We start from the raw sequence: 16,755 nt of genomic DNA on the forward strand, positions 1-16,755 counted from the left end.
CTTTTATAGAAGGGAGGCACTTTAAAAGAGGAAACAGGAAATTTTAATTTTAGGGTGGATGCCGACATTTTAACAGCTTTGATAACGAAGCAATATGAGTATCTGGTGGGTATGGAAATTAAAATGTTTATCATCAAAATTCCGTTACTTTTGATTAAGCTCTGAATGAAATTTTAATTGTAGCTTTCCAGTATGGGTATTTAAAGGCTTAATGCTATGAATATTTGCTGGTGAAATTTTCAGTTTGACACATTAGAAATTGCAGATTTGGTAATTCGAGATCTATTGACGAATGAGCTTTCAAGCTAATGAGTAAAATACATATTCTTACATTATTTTTTTCAACTGTGGTCTTAATAGCATCGATGTTTGTACGTAGTACATAAATAGATTAATTAGTATTTCATAACAACTGTAGCTTAATTTAGTGGATGCTAGAATTTTTAGAATTAATTCTTTTTAGCCCTCAGCATTTTACCGTGACGTTATGAAAACTTTCATATATTCAGTGATATACCAGTGTGGTGGAACGGCTGTCTGATTAAAAGTAAAATTCCTAATTAGGTTTAAACTAAGTTTAGTGGTGCAAGTGGGTATTGGAGAGAACATCTTAGGGGAAAGATTATATCAGTTTATTAACACTCTATAGAAAAGTGAAAAATATTTTGATTCAGCTTTAGTTATTACCTTGTACAGCTCTTAGTAAATGAAAAGTATTACTTTCTTTAGCCATTTAGGTCCTCATGCAGCCGTAGTAATGGGAACTTCTGTAAATCCTTTTGGGTAGGGCACAACAGTTTAATGAATACAGAGCTTTAAAGAAGTAAAAAAATGATCGACTCAAAGGGGGATATTAGGAGTTATAGATAGCAGAGATGTAGAAGAAAATTACATTAGTCGTATCAAGGGACTGTCACGTGGTGGAAGTGCACTTGTTCAATTTAAGTAGAGCCATGGTAAAAATGCTCCTTGCACTATCTTTTAATTGATTTATGACAATGAAGTACTTTTGGATTCAGCAGAAATGTTTCTTAAGCCGGTGGTGGTTGATGCAGGATTAAGTAGATGTTGCCTCGAGGAAAGTAAAATTTTACATGACACCAAGATCCCTGAAGAGTACTATATTGGTAAGTTTGTAGATAGATATTTGACAATTTAAATTAATGACAAAATTGCCACAAAAAAAAGATATGATAACCTTTCACTTTGAAGTATTACACTTGATATATATTGGAGCTTTGGCAATTTAAAAACCCCCTTTATCATTAATATTCATCATTATGAACTTGAAGCTATGGGAGGATGAAAGTTTAGTGGTTCACGTTAACGTACTCTACATTGCCCTGTGAAATGTTCTTAGTATAGAACAGTCCAGATAAAAAAGTTATGCTGAATAAAGAAGATATAAAAAAGTTTTGCTACATATTTCCATGACTAACAGTAATTTGAAGCGCTATAGCCATATATAATTTGCTGAGCATTGTAGAGAACATGAGGTAGAATTAACAGATGTGATTGGAATTAACATTGAAGCCAGACTATAGTTGTTGTACGAGTCATTGTAATTTTTTACTTGTGTAGATGAACAAGTTGCTTAGTGGTGTTGTCAAATTGAATTTCTGTAAATGTGTTATTTTAATTTGAAATAATAAATCCTTTTAAAAAAGTAGGAACAGTGGGGAATTCCGGAGTGTAGTGTATGGTATTGGCCTCATTAATGTTTCCATGAGTATAGAGTAGTATTTTTTTTCCACATTTTCACCAGTTTGAAGAATTTGTTGGTGGTAGAAGGTTTTTTGTAGTCTATACATTCCTTTTCTAAACTTTCCATACCTAGGACATAGTTAATACTATCCATACAAAGGGGAGGAGATTTTACAGATTATTTTTTTTGTAAATATTTACATATTTTTATTTCTTAATATTTTAATAGTTTTCATGATGATGTAACACATAACCAATACTTATGCTAAACTTAGACTTTGGATTATGATTTATGCATGAATTTGTCTATCAGTGTAGCAGGGGTATCCCAGTGTGATAAAAAATATTCACAAAATAATAGTAGAGTATTGTTATATTACATGTTTACTAATACACTTCTGTAAAATAAAAACAGCTTAATGGAGATGAAGGATTTTGTATTGTGCCATTGCAAATTGGGGAGATGCTATTTGTTTCCCCTCAGCTTAACATGATATCTGAAATTTATGAGTCCAATTGTATCTTTTTTTTTTGACTTGCGATGCATAAGCCAGTGACTAGGGATATATATTTGAGCTTTTAAAGAACTATTTCATTTTAGTATGAAGTCTTATCAACTTCCTCATCATTTCAAATGGCTCTTTGGATCAGTTTATCAAGTCTGCATTTGCCATCGATAAGGAAACTCAATTGTGTTTCTCTCCCTCTCTTATCAAGGGAAAGAGTTGGTTTTTTTAGCTTTGCAGTCTAGTTAAAATGAATGATGGTATGAACTAACGAGATCGATTGTCTTAATTTTGGCTGATGTATTTTGGCAAACTTTCCTTGGTGTTTTATTTTTCTTTATTTACTTAGATTATTTAGATTTATTTATTTAGTGGCTTGCTTGATTACTGTACTGGACTGGAATTTTGACAGATTTTGAGCATTTTAGTTTTGTCTCGCCCAGATTAGGGACTTTGGACTTTTTTTCTTATGAGGGTTGCAGGTGTCATTTTGTTTTGCTTGGCCATATAGCTGGTTTTATTTTTAAAACCTAGTTTGATGCTTTTACATCAACAGAACTATAATTTGGATAAATAGGCCTCTCACTACACTTGTGCTGATCAATTGCTTATTATGATTTGTGTTCCAGTTAAGTATGGTAAAGTATGGTAGAATTGCTAATTCCATTTGAAACTAATTGCCTTACCTTATTTGTATTGGTTTCTCTTGGGGTGAAGTTCCAGTTACCATGGTAGAGTTTATCTATATACTTCAAACTTACCCTTCCTATACCAGAAAGGTATAATGGAGACTATAATTTTGTTTAGTTGACAAACCCATTACAGTACAGTATGTCTGTACAGAAAAAATGCTGAGGAAGATAGCGATCCTATTCTGGATAAAAGCATAATCCAAATAAGCTGCAACTTTTTGACATTATCAAGAACATGTTGCCATTGTTTCATCATGTTTCATCAATGTCAGCACCCCTTTCACAATGTCAATTGATTTGATATCTTTTTTTTTTTCTTAAGAATTACACAAATCGTGAATGTCGTACGATTATATATTTTTGCCAAGTGTGCCACAAACATATCTTGTTCATTCTTCTCGATAATTTTTTTTTTCACTTTACTGTAATTATTTTCATCTTACATTTTGGGCTCCATTATCACATTACTGTACTGTTAACTTGACGATGAACAATGGCAATCACAATGTGACAAATAGCACGTGGTCACAGCTCTACAAATGAACAGTTCCAAAGAAGTTTACACAATACTGCATGATGCTGCTACAAGTGTGGCTTAAAGAGTAGAGCCATTAAGGTCTGAGCAAAGGGAGGGGGGATGCGAACTAATGCAAAACAATACGACACAGCATGAAGACTGCGTGGGTGGGGTATGGGCACTGTTTGACTGCTTTCTGTGCATCACTTGCTATTCTCATTAGTACTTAACCACAAAAAACACGTAGCAAAATATTTGCTTGCAGACCGATACAATGCTCATAATCTAATTTGAATTTGTATGCTCTTATTCAAAGTTACTCTCATAAACTGAGGTATCACTGTAATGTTTGCTGCATATATTCAACATTTAAGCAAAACAATGTTTAATAGTAATATTGTGTAATTTTATTTTAGTGATATATAATCTTGAAGGCACTGTTGATAAATATAATTTTAATTACTATTATGTGGAATATTTAAATGTGAATATGTCGCAGTATTAATTCTAAATAGAAGAAATTATTTGTTTAAACTTTAAAAATATGCCGAGATACTATGTTTAGATTTCAATATTGGTCAGCCTTAATCAAGAACAGTAGTACAGTAGTTCTAACCATGACTAAAATGAAGTGTAGGGAGTTTTTTCATTTCACTATATTGTATGTGTTCTATCTTGCAACGCATATTACATATGTATTTAACTATAAATTTAACATTGGCATAATTTCTGGAATATTTTTACCTCCATACAGTAATTATGTTATGGATACACTAGCTAAAATTTTTGTAAAACAACACAGTATATGTAGGCTAATTTATCATATTATTAGACAAGGTAGTATATTCCTTTTGGTTACCTATAAAGATAAAAAGGTAAATAATAATTAAATGTGGAAACTCATAAATACCAGTCTGCAAAATATATTGCCTAGGAGAAAGAGCCAGGTATTACATATAATAACAGGAAAGGCTTGAAGCAAAATGTATTTAGTGCTATATGTTTTGTGTTTTTGATAATCCTATTCACCCATTTTAATGCCAATTCTTTTTCTATTTTGGATATATTTTTATAAGCTAATTTTTAATGTAAATTTTGCATCAAAGGGAATATTTGTTTGAGTGTCTTTGTGAAGTATAAGTGCAGCTTTTGATAAATCAGTGAAAAGTTAATTAGGATTTTTGTGACAGGAATAAGTTGAACTACATAATATTTTTTAATGTGATGGCTTCAGATGCAGTGAATTTAAGTTACGCTAAACAAGTATCTGTTTGGAATTATTGTTAAATATGCAAATGCTGATGGTGGCTGTGCTTGAGATTTTGATAACACTAAACTCCACCCCTTTGTTGTGGGAATTTTGTTTTGAGGTAGTTTTTTATCTGTTTTAACTGCTTGTTATTTCCTAAGTTAATGTAGTTTTGGCTCTAAACTAATGTGGTTATGCTTGGGGGTTTTGTTGCAGTACTGACAGGGCTCACATCGTCTACCAGTGGTAAGTGCATGCTGAGTTTTTCAGTATTTGTTGACAGCATGCAGTTTTTATATCTTTAATCTAAGTTAGAACATGAAGAAAACTTCTTGAGCTGGATTTTGTAGAGGAAAAAACAGTCATTGCTGTATGTGAAAAATTATGATTTGAGAGCAATCTTCTGTAAAATAAATTAGGATATCTTGTGATTTCTATACCTTGCTTTTCATAAATCAAGGATTTTTCCAAATATGTGTTAACTTTGTCTGGAGTTACTGAAGGGTTAGTGTCTTCTATGGCTCTTTAGGAAAATCCATATTTACAAATTCCAGCTCAGCAGTTTATTTACTAAAATATTTATTCTGTTCAGAAAAAAAAAATATTTAGTCTGCTATAAGGAATTTCTCAAAGTAGACATGGCTGGCTTGTTCTTTCCAGTATCTCTGTATTATATAGTCTTTTCCACTGTATAATTTATATATCCTTTGCCAACCATAAGGTAAACTATAAATGAGAAACCAGTTATTTCTTAAGCTACTTTATTGTGAGTTAAAGCATCTGATTAGACAATTGTAAAGGGATTTTTAAATGCTGCATCTTTCTCAGCTTATTATGGTTTCTCCATATGCACCAGTTCTATCCAGGTCTTTGTCCTATGTTAAATATCTCATCAGAACCCTATCAATTTGCATAAGTAAATATCCCAAATATCCACAGGTTCACTGTTAGTCCTGCCTCTGATAGGTGAAGAAGGTAGTCCTATTGTGCATGCACACTTGTGCTGGGCTGTCATTTCTATTTTTTAGGAGCCTGCAATGTTTGAAAGTACAGTACCTCACACTTTGGGGGGTTTTTAACTGGGGGGGACATATTCCAGTACTTGCCAATTTAATATTTTTTCATGATTTATTATTTCATCCCCTTTTTCACTTTAGTACACAAGTGAATTCTATATTCGCTGAGATTGTCTTTATCACTGGCAATATGAAGTTCTAAAATTTTTATCATCTTGAGGATTTATCAGTTTAGCAGTGATATCTTTAATCAAGTCTATGATTCTTGGGGTTTAGTACAAAGTAGCAGTATTCCTGGATTTTGTACAGAGTAGTAGTAATTTCACCCTATAATTTTTCATTGAAGGTAAAAGGTTTGTGATAATTTGTTTTAAGCTAATATGTTACTTTGTTTAACAAAGTTATCATTTGGAGGAGTGTTTCATTCTTCTTGGCCACTTTTTGTTCTGTTTTTATTCACTGTACTGCTGCAAAAAAGTAGTAAGTATTCCTGTACTGTATTGTAGTGTTGCTTCTTCATTGTTTTATGTACAGTAATTGATAGTGGTTTTCTGAACACGGCCTTGTATTTTATGTTAATCATCATTCCATGTATTTCTTCTACTGCAGGTAACATACCGATTTAGTTTCATGCAGTTAGATTTTTTATACAATTATCAATTACTTTTTGGTGTAATAGACAATGTTTTGTCTATGTGTAGCTTTTCTGCACTTTAATGATTTGCTTTGTTGACATCGTAATATGTCTTAATGTCTTTTACTCTGCCCAGCATGTGGTCACAGCTTGTCATGCCTATTAGTCATCATCAACAGACCACCTCACTTTCTTTGAAGCAGTTTTTAGTGGTTAGGTTTGTTTTCTGCATCTTATCTTATCCATGTGAAAAGGTTTTAGTGGCTAGGTTTGTTTTCTGCATCATATCTTATCCATGTTAAAAGGTTCTAGTGGCTAGGTTTGTTTTCTGCATCATATCTTATCCATGTGAAAAGGTTTTAGTGGCTAGGTTTGTTTTCTGCATCTTATCTTATCCATGTGAAAAGGTTTTAGTGGCTAGGTTTGTTTTCTGCATCATATCTTATGTGAAAAGATTTTAGTGGCTAGGTTTGTTTTCTACATCTTATCTTATCCATGTGAAAAGGTTTTAGTGGCTAGGTTTGTTTTCTGCATCATATCTTATCCATGTGAAAAGGTTTTAGTGGCTAGGTTTGTTTTCTGCATCTTATCTTATCTTATCCATGTGAAAAGGCGTGAATGGTTGCTTAACCATTTTTCCTTCTACTCCTAAAGTAGGAAGCACTGGAAATTTGTCAAGTAATACCTCTGATGATATGTTGTTATGTCGTAGAGTCTGGTTTTCAGGATAGCTATAGTCACTTTTTGGATGAGATCTCAGCTTGGTTCTTGCTTTCTTCCAGCTCCACTGCTTTTATATGGAGATTGACCTGTTTCATTTTTTTCATCTCTATCTGGCCAAATGATCAGGAGACCTGTTCATTCCAAATTTTATTTCCACTCTTGCAGATATGCTTCACATTGCAAATTTACATACTTGGTTCATTTGAAAAAGTTTTCTTCTATGATTGAGGTTGTGCAGTAACACCACAGACAAGTGATTAATATATGGTTTTTGCAATACATCTCCCCTGAGTAAATTTTATCTTCCAGCAACCATTATACTCCAAGAGCACAAGTTGTTCCAACCATGATCACTTCCTCTATTGTTGACACTCCTGTGCCCACGATTGAGCTGATAAGTTTGTTTTTATACAATTCTCCAGACTTCTCAATATCAGGCAATGTTATGGCTGAAATTTATCTTCAACCCATGAAGTATATCATCGTCGTCGTCGTCGGCGCCCACTTGTGTCCGAGTATTGGGTTCTGTCGTTAGCCATCAGCCTCCTATCTTTGGGGTGGGTGCTTATGTCTGATGTGGCTGTTAAGTCCTAGTCTGTGGTGGAAGAGTCGCGGACAGTGTTCACAGGGGAGGGTAGATGGTGGGCGGGTCTGTTCTAATCGCTCTCTCCTTCTTCTCCTCCTAGCCTCCTCATTTTGTCTCCTCTTCTCCTCGAAGTCCACGGTGCCATGGTGTACTGTACTCCTCCAGGTTTTCCTGTCCCTGGCTGTTTCTTCCCATGGGGAAGGATCGATGTCAGTTAGAGCCAGGGTGCGCTTTAGTTGATCTTTATAGCGCATTTTCGGGGCTCCTCGTGGTCTGGTGCCCTGGGTCAGTTCTCCGTAGAATATCTTCTTTGGCAGCCTAGATGGATCCATCCTATGCACGTGTCCTGTCCAGCGGAGGCGGTGGTGGATGATGGTGGCCTCCACGCTGGTCAGCGAGGCACGTTCTAAGACTTCAATGTTGGTGGTGTGGCTCTCCCAGGGGATTTTCAAGATCTGCCTCAGTTTCATTTGTTGGAAGCGTTCTAGGTTTTTAGTATCGCTTCTATATAGCGTCCATGTTTCATATGCATACAGGAGCGTGGAGAGGACTACTGCCCTGAACACCATTATTTTGGTGGTCGTTGTCAGTGCGTGGTTGTTAAATACGCGGCAGTTGAGTCGGCCAAAGGCGGAGTGGGCTGCCCTGATCCTGTTCTCCACGTCCTTTTTGCTTGTGAGAGCTGATGTTAGGATGCTCCCTTGGTAGGAGAACTGGTCCACCTGTTCTAACGGTTGGTCATTCACTGTGGTATTGAGGTTTGGGAGCATCAGTCCTGGTGGATGTTGGACGAGGGTCTTTGATTTGTCTATGTTGACTTACATCCCAAAACGTTCGTAGGCAGAGTTGTATGCATCAGCTAACGACTGCAGGTCCTCTGCCGTCTGACCTGGGGTGGCATTGTCGTCAGCATACTGCAGTTCTCACACTGCACCCAAGGTGGTCTTGGTTCTGGCGCGGAGTCTAGCGAGGTTGAAAACGCCTCCATCCATGCGGAAACGTAGGTCGACTGAGGGTGTGTCTGGGGGAATCTCGTTGAGCATTGCTGCAATGTATAGCGAGAAACACGTTGGGGCCAGAACACAGCCCTACTTCAGGCCGCTGTTGATGGAGAATGGGCCTGAAAGAGAGTTCTGGTGGCAGACTCTCCCAACCATTCCGTCATGGAGGGCACGCACCAGTTTGACAAAATCGGGTGGGCAGCCATATCTTTTGAGGACAGGCCACATGGCAGGTCGAGGTACTTTGTCGAATGCCTTTTTCAAATCCCAGAAGACGAACATTATGGGCTGTCGTTGTTCGAGGCTCTTCTCTTGTAGTTGTCGCGCGCAGAAGATCATGTCTATGGTCCCGCGGGAAGGTCGAAAGCCGCACTGGGACTCTGGCAGGACGTCTTCTGCGAAAATAAGGAGGCGGTCAAGGAGAATCCGAGCGAAAATCTTACTCGTGATGCTTAGTAGTGATATTCCCCAGTAGTTGTTACAGTTCTCCCTGTCTCCGTTCTTGAAGATGGTAATGATGTTTGCATCGCGGAAGTCACTGGGGAGGGTCTTGGTCTCCCATATTTTCAGTATAAGGAGCATCAAACGGTTCCTCAACCCGGGCCCACCGTGAGTGAGGAGCTCCAACGGGATGTTGTCTGGCCCTGCGGCTTTTCCGGGCTTCATGCGCTGCAGGGCCTTGTTGAAGTCCTGGATGGAGGGTGGTAGTGCCATTCAGTGATGGTCGCGCCCCCATCTGCGTCCTTCAGGCCGCCCACTGATGACCGTGTGGGACCGAAGATTTCCTTTGTTGCTGCATAGAAGCTGCGCAGGTCACGTTGGTCAGCGAAACTCTGTATTTCTGCAGCTTTTCTTTGCCACCAGGTGTTCTGAGCTTCACGAATCTCTCTTTGGCAATCAGCTTCAGCCACCTTGTGAGCACATTTGTTAGCTGCTGTTGGTTGGTTTTTTAAAGTCAGGCGTGCTTGTCGTTTGGTTTCAATGAGAAGAGAGATGGTAGTATCATTCTCATCGAACCAATCCTGCCGTTTCTTGGTGGTGTAACCTAGTGTTTCCTCCGCGGCACGGGCCATGGCGTTTCTGAGGGTGGTCCAGTGGTGCTCAACAGTGGCCTGACCCACGGGGTCTGCGGGGTCTGTGAGGCGACGTTCGCAGGCCTCTTTGTAGTTCTGTGCCACCTGTGGGTTGCGGAGCTTGTTACAATCAAAGCGTTGGTGTGGTACGCTGTCAGGTGCCCTTCTGGGTGGTCGTAGGGTCGTCACGGAGAGTCGGGAGATGAGGCGTCTGTGGTCCGTCCAGCAGTCGTCCGCTCCGGGCATGGATCGGGTGATGCGGACGTCTCCTCGGTCTCTGGTTCTGGTCAGGACGTAGTCCAGGGTGTGCCAGTGTTTAGACCGTGGGTGTCTCCATGTGGTCTTTTGTCGCTTTGGTAACTGGAAGATGGAAGTGTATATCATATCATATTATGTATCCTAAAGCCCAAGGGCTCCAACAGGGAAAAATAGGCCAGTAAGTGAGGGAAGCAACGAATAATAAATATGAAATTATAGATCAGTAACAATGTTAAAATATATCTGCCATATATGAACATGAAAATATTCACTGCAAGTTTGAACGTCTATAGTTACCCCAATTCAACTTCCTGATTAGGAAGATCATTCCACAATTTGGTCACAGGTGGAATAAAACTTCTGATGATAGCGAAAGCAAGACTGTGAGGATTAACTACATGCCTGGTACTGCGTACAGGATAGACTGCAAGTTTTTGTCCAGTAAATTAAGATGACCATTCGTAGTGGAAGACCAGGCTGGAGAACAATTCTGGAAACAAGGCAGAATGAAAGAATTAAAACGACAGAATGAAAGAATTAAAACGAAAGACTTTTCTTCCGAATAAAGTGATCACCAAAATTCTCTAGACTTAGTCAATAAGGCAATATTTTGTGCAATTGGAGAGGAAAGAAATTGAATGTTACTCAAAAATAAATTTGCAGTCAAGAATCAAACCTAAAATTTTAAAGTAAATAGTTAAAACATTATCAGTTCAGGTATCTGGATGTTGAGGAGTCACTAGATTTTCACAAACCCCAAATATACATTCAGGAGATGGAATTGATGGAAGGAGGGTAGCATCATCTGCTTATGCAACAAGCTTGTTTTTTTGGGGGCACACCACATACAGTATGTTTATATAGTATGAAAAGTAATTGGCCAAGAGAACTATCCTGAGCCACCGCAGATATCACATTCACTACCGCAGATATCACATTCACTCGCTATGGTCCCAATCAACAACAACTCTGCAGTCTACTACTGTACTTAAAAATTCAATAATGATGCAAAGGGCATTCAGCTTGCAAGTGTAACTTAAGGGATAAACCCTACAATTACATTTAAAGTTAAAGAGGTTGTGGAGCAAAATGTTACAAGATTAGAGGCAGCTACAGTTGAAGGAATGGTAAAAAGACTTAACACTGCACCTATGGGGTGCACTGATGGCACCCCCCCCCCCCCTACAGAGTACAGCATATGTGTTTTCTGTGGGGGATGAAACTGGGGGCTTAGCATCTTCACTGTCATTTATGGCTTTGTCCAGAGATGTAGGCTACTGAGGTTATTGGCAACTAATTAACAAGTAATGGTAGCTTATCTTTTTTCCTACTTTTAAGGTGTATCTGTTGAAAGGTCTTTTTTGCACTGAAATATATGACCATATTTTGCTCTAGATTGGATTTAGAAAGAGTTATAGATATGGACCCAGTGATAAGTGAGGCAATCAACACAAAGGTGTAACTGGTGTAAGTTATGCCATTCCACTGTTAGGTCAAAGTCAAGAGAGACTTGAACAGGCAGACGAGAGAAAAAAAATTGAGACCATTTGGAAGTTACAAAACTTAGTGCAGATAGAGGAATTAAAGGAACACTACAAAGACCCTTTACTAAGCCAATTGAGGTGCACTAATGGTAATACTTGAGGCTTTGCTCTGGTCTCCTCATTCAGCAAGTTCTTGCTGGTTTCTAAGGGCATATACCTACACCTCTACCTAAATAGAAAATGATCCAGTCATTACCTAACCTTGAGTTTTTTTTTTTGTAGGAACCCAATTGTCATATAAAATGTACCCTCCCTGTCATGACTCCCTTTCTCTGTACAGTGGTGTCTCAATAAACAGAAGTTATTAGTTGAAATAATCATGAGGGATCCAATAGGCTTTGTGAAATGGAACTATTGTATTCTCTTTTTTTTTCCAAGACTAAATGGTGAACCTGGGGGTATGATTATTAATAGGCGTTTGTATGAAGGAACTTAAAAAACCAGTTCCATTACACACTTTACTTTTAAATTTGGCCAAATATAAATCTGAACTTGAAGAGACTACTAATCCTGAAAGAGGTAAAAGGGAGTCGAGAAATAGAATTTGAATAATGAAATTTATTACTTTTATACTGTACTCTTCCTGACATTCATAATGCATCCCTCTTTTAGCCCTGATTTATAATGACTCGGGATGTATCCTAGAACTAAAAATTTTGTATTTCCTTTCCTTTCATTAGGCTTGGCCTCTAGTACCATAATATGTTCACATTACTTCCCTCTTGAAGCCTGGTTTTATATAGACTTACAGTATTTACTAAAGCTAAAGGTTTCCCATCTTCTTTCCTTTCAATATGCTTGCACGGCTAAAAGTTTCCCATCTTCTTTCCTTTCAATATGCTTGCACATCTATACATTATCAAGATATTCTGGAGATGAACTTTGGCTTGGGTATGCCACAACCTCTTTCAGTCCAATAGTCGAAAATAAAATCCTATCCTCTTGACATTACAGTACTGCTTGGGGTGAAGAATGAGAGAGACCATGTATATAAACATGGGATAAGTATAGAAATAATGCATTTTATTACTGTATTAAAATTCAGTTTATTTTTAAGAAACCCCTTATGTTCACAATACAGACACCCACACACTAATGAAGGTGGAGGAAAGAGGAAGGGAATGTAGTCTTCAACTAATAAGCTTGTCTACTACCTGAAAATCACCACTTTGACTAGTACCACAGTAATTAATAGTCACTAAATAAGATGAGTTATAATTCAAGTCTCTTAATTATGAACTCAATTCAACACTACTATCATACTATACACTTTTATAAATTAACCAAAATAAGATTTAAAGAAAAAAAATGCAGTAACTTGATCAGATTTACACAAAAGATGATTATGGTATAAAGTACACCCACTCGTAGCCACTACAGCACCCACTAATCTTGATAGGAATACTAGTTTGGCACACCACTGACTTCTACAAAAATTACATATATGTAACATGGTGTGATACGAGCGTATAGCTTAACCCTCCAAATTCAGGTATAATGCTGACCTGGTCAGGAAGACTAAACTGCTCTAAACAATAACTAGCCCTCCAAAATCGGGTATAATGCCGACCTGGTCAGGTAGTACAATGACTTAAGAGGATAACATCCTATATAAAGTTACAACGTGTCCCAACTTCCCACATAATATTCAATAGGAACATCCTAACCTAGATATAAAATACGTATATCGAAGGGGAAGCTCACTGGCATAGGCTACCTTCCGAAGCCGCATACGGCCTGGTCGGGTAAGCTAACCAAATAAACGCCAAAATAGCCTAACTAATACTCAAATGTTAATAAACTTCAATAATCATGCTTAAACACTGTATAAGATGTCTAGAGCTAAATAAACAAGGCTACAATTAGTATGAGGAACTAATTGAAAGTGGAAGTAATCATGAAGCTCTCGGAGTTAGCGACACCAAAATGGCTGCCGAGGGAAAGGCATCACACAATGCTGCCGAGACTAAAATTAACAATACAGTATTATTAATTTGACGTGTGTCGCTACCTTGAATTATCAAAATTGATAATTGTAATACTTAACTTGGGAGTAGGGGTCTCCAAAAGGTCAGACTTCTTCCAAAACACAGTCACAAAGAAGCTATGAAAACGAACGCGTGTGGATATCACGGTGCTAGAAAAGGAATGATGGGAAGTGCGTGGGTGGTAGTGGTGGTAAGGGCCAGTAGTCGGATGTAGATTGGCACCTCGAAGTAATGGGGAATGTTGAGGAATAATAAGACTAATTGGTAAGGGACCTCTGGTAGTGGTTTTAACACGCACCAGTTACTATATCGACACCCTATAAGGGTGAGCGAGCTGGGTATATTCTGGCATTCCATGCAACTTTTTTCTCTGGTATATTTAGCAGTATTTATACCTTAGAAATGGTGCTATAAGATGCATTTCACGGAGCGACACAGGTCTCTTACCCAGAAATATATTTTTCCTTCGTCAAAATCCCTTATATGTAGCTGCACATCGCACATCTAACATCATAAACTCTAACCTTCAAGAGTTTCATCTGACTTGGATCCAATCTCTGTGAACCCATGACTATTCTTAATGAGGAATGACAAGAAATTTTTGGTGAAGGGGAACCTCGAAATCCTAACTCATTGCAACAAATTGGGAACCTTTACTATAACTAATATGGTTAGTCTTGTCCAAATAACATTTAACAGCTCTCAATGGGCAAAGAAAGCCATTCTTTGACATATGACTAACTTCCTTTCCCAAAGAGGAAATATGAAAAAAAATGAGGCAAATCCTTCTTTTTATCAAATAATTCTTAGGTCGTAATGTTGGTAAACAACTTGGAATGTTGGTAAAAGAGATAAGATAATTTTATATTCTCCAATGACTACATTATATGAAAGAGCTTTTGTAGTTTTACTTGCATGTTTAGTAGATGCTAAAGGTAACAGAAAGTGTACCAGCTGTGAGATCTTTTACAGAAAGATCTTTTTAAGGTTCAGAATGAGAGAACCCTTAACATATTGTAGTACTATATATAGACTACAATAAATTAGTTCCAACAACCGGAGGTTTCTCGATATAAAAAGACCTAAATAAATCAGTAATACTATAATACCCATAGCTTTATAACTCAAAGCACTTGACGTATGGTATTCAGAATGTACTATCTATAACCATTAATAGCTTAAATGGCGAGTTATTATCATAAAAAAGAAAATGCAAAATCTAATATATCTTGGTTCTAGTCGCTGAAACATTTCTGGATTTTCATTAATCAAAATGAACATTTTAGCATGTTTCAAAAGAATTATTAGTACACTGTCGTTTGGAAAATGAAATAAGACAGTTTAAAGGATTTTGAAAACTCTTTGTCTGGGAGACTACGGTGGACACAGTTTCCTTGCAGTTAAATGTAGTTTTTATGGGTTTGGGTGTACTGACCAAGAAATCAGTTGTCTGAGAAGATAAGAGTTTTGCATGGCAATCTCCTTGGATATTCTGACAACAGAGGTCACAGATCTTTAAATCTCACTCTGCATGTAAAAGAGAGCCACTAAGACCTTCTCCTGATCACAGATACACCCTGAACTTGTTTGTTTTCTCATAACACAAATCATAAAGGGGGGGGGGAATAAAAAGATAGTGTTCAAATCCAGTTTCAAGCAGTCCTGTAATGGGGAAACCATCTAACATGCCAGGGAATCTAGAGTAGGTGAGCAAAGTACTTCTATCTGTTGTTGAGTGGTGTTGCAAACATGCCCACATCTGGTCTTCCCCACCAATTCCAAATTTATATACTACATACTAATAAATGAAGTGACTATTTGTTTAAAAAAAAATCTCTTTCCTTCTCAATCAGTCCACTAGATGTTCAACCTCCCTAGAATAAACTGGGGTAGAAGGATTATTCACTTTTAATTAGTCTAGAGTTGATGTCTTATCCGAGATACGAATTCTAGCCTGTCCCAAATAAAAATCCAATGCTGATGCTGTCATGTAGTATGAAAACACAGCCACACATTTTCTCATTACCAGTATTTCCTGAATCTGAAGTGTACACTGCTAAAAGTTCCGGGTAATTGATGTGAAAAGTTATTGTCCTTAAGCACTTCTATGATATGAGATTATCTAGAGTTGTGCCCCTTCCTTCCCATGAATCCTCCACAAAGCAAGATATCTGGAACCCTCCCATTCAGTAGTTGAAGTTTGTTCTGCCTTACCGGAATAAAAATTGTGTCTAGATTGTATTTTCTGATCCAATTCCAATTGAAATACTGCATGGAAAATATTTCTTCTTTAAGAACAAATTTCTTTAAAGAAGCCTTAATCCCAAGTAATCTCATCTACATCTGAACTGACAGTAACTCAGTCCTCTTGAACTTTTCAAACAAAAGATAATCTCTTCCAATGGAAAACCACAAAGTGGATTGGTGTTGTTATTCCCAAAAATAGAATGTTCAGAATTAGAATCAAAAGAAAGACCCTTCAAATTGATGAGGACAAATTAACCAGGATATACCACCTTTCCAGCAAGCCGAGTAACCACACGAACCAGAACTCTTTCTAATGAAACATTAAAAAATAGCCTGTTGTCCAGTTACTGTAGCACCCCTTGTCCCAGAAATCATCCATTTTGAGATAGAAGCCATCATGCTGCTTTAGATTAGGAGAGCTATCCTGAGACTGAAACACAGGCACTATAATTGAACCATTGAACCATTCACAAACTGAAGGATATTCCTTGAATTTGCTGACTACCTATAGTTATGGAAAAGTCTGTATCTGTCAATTCCATCAAAAACATGTAGGGTAATCTTTTTTTCCTGGACTGTTGAGGGTGTTTCCATCGAACACTTGGTGAGAACTGTAAACCCGTTTAGAATTGAAACATTTAGAATTGGTCTACAATCTCTTGATACTTTGGGGTTCTAAGACATTTTCTACCACATTCTCTTCTAGGAGTTTTGCAATCTCCATTGTCAAAATATGGACCTTTGTTGAATTGCTTAGATAAATTGCAAAGGTATCCTTGGACAAGGGAGGAATTGAGGACAGAGGGATTCAATAGTCCCCTTTTCACCATTAAATGCCTTGAGGCCTGTTTCCCTTACCTAATAAAATTGGGAAAACCTTCCTACTGGGATCTGTTGGGAAAGACCATTGAAGCGATCTCCTTTAAGTCTGAAGAGTCCAATTAGTATTTCGTCCAGAATAGTCATTACTGTACTGCAAAATTCTGATGGCATACCACTGGTATGAAAATAATCCCT

General features: G+C 37.4%; 1 protein-coding gene across 17 annotated transcripts in view; it reads left to right on the forward strand.

The window, feature by feature from the left end:
* Nucleotides 1–16,755, forward strand: part of LOC137616681 (CUGBP Elav-like family member 2) — a 62,962-nt gene that overhangs the window by 31,792 nt on the left and 14,415 nt on the right. For 6 of the 17 annotated variants that reach the window (XM_068346613.1, XM_068346618.1, XM_068346620.1 and 3 more), the window contains 2 exons: nt 1,020–1,127; nt 4,885–4,914. The exons of 3 other annotated variants lie outside the window; for them this stretch is intronic. In XM_068346613.1, coding sequence (XP_068202714.1) covers nt 1,020–1,127; nt 4,885–4,914 — 138 coding nt within the window. The remainder of the gene's footprint in view (nt 1–1,019; nt 1,128–4,884; nt 4,915–16,755) is intronic. 8 more of the 17 variants (XM_068346614.1, XM_068346619.1, XM_068346616.1 and 5 more) reach the window with 4 other exon arrangements.

The sequence above is a fragment of the Palaemon carinicauda genome, chromosome 22 (genome assembly GCF_036898095.1).
Source record: "Palaemon carinicauda isolate YSFRI2023 chromosome 22, ASM3689809v2, whole genome shotgun sequence".
In the NCBI taxonomy this organism is placed as follows: domain Eukaryota; kingdom Metazoa; phylum Arthropoda; class Malacostraca; order Decapoda; family Palaemonidae; genus Palaemon; species Palaemon carinicauda.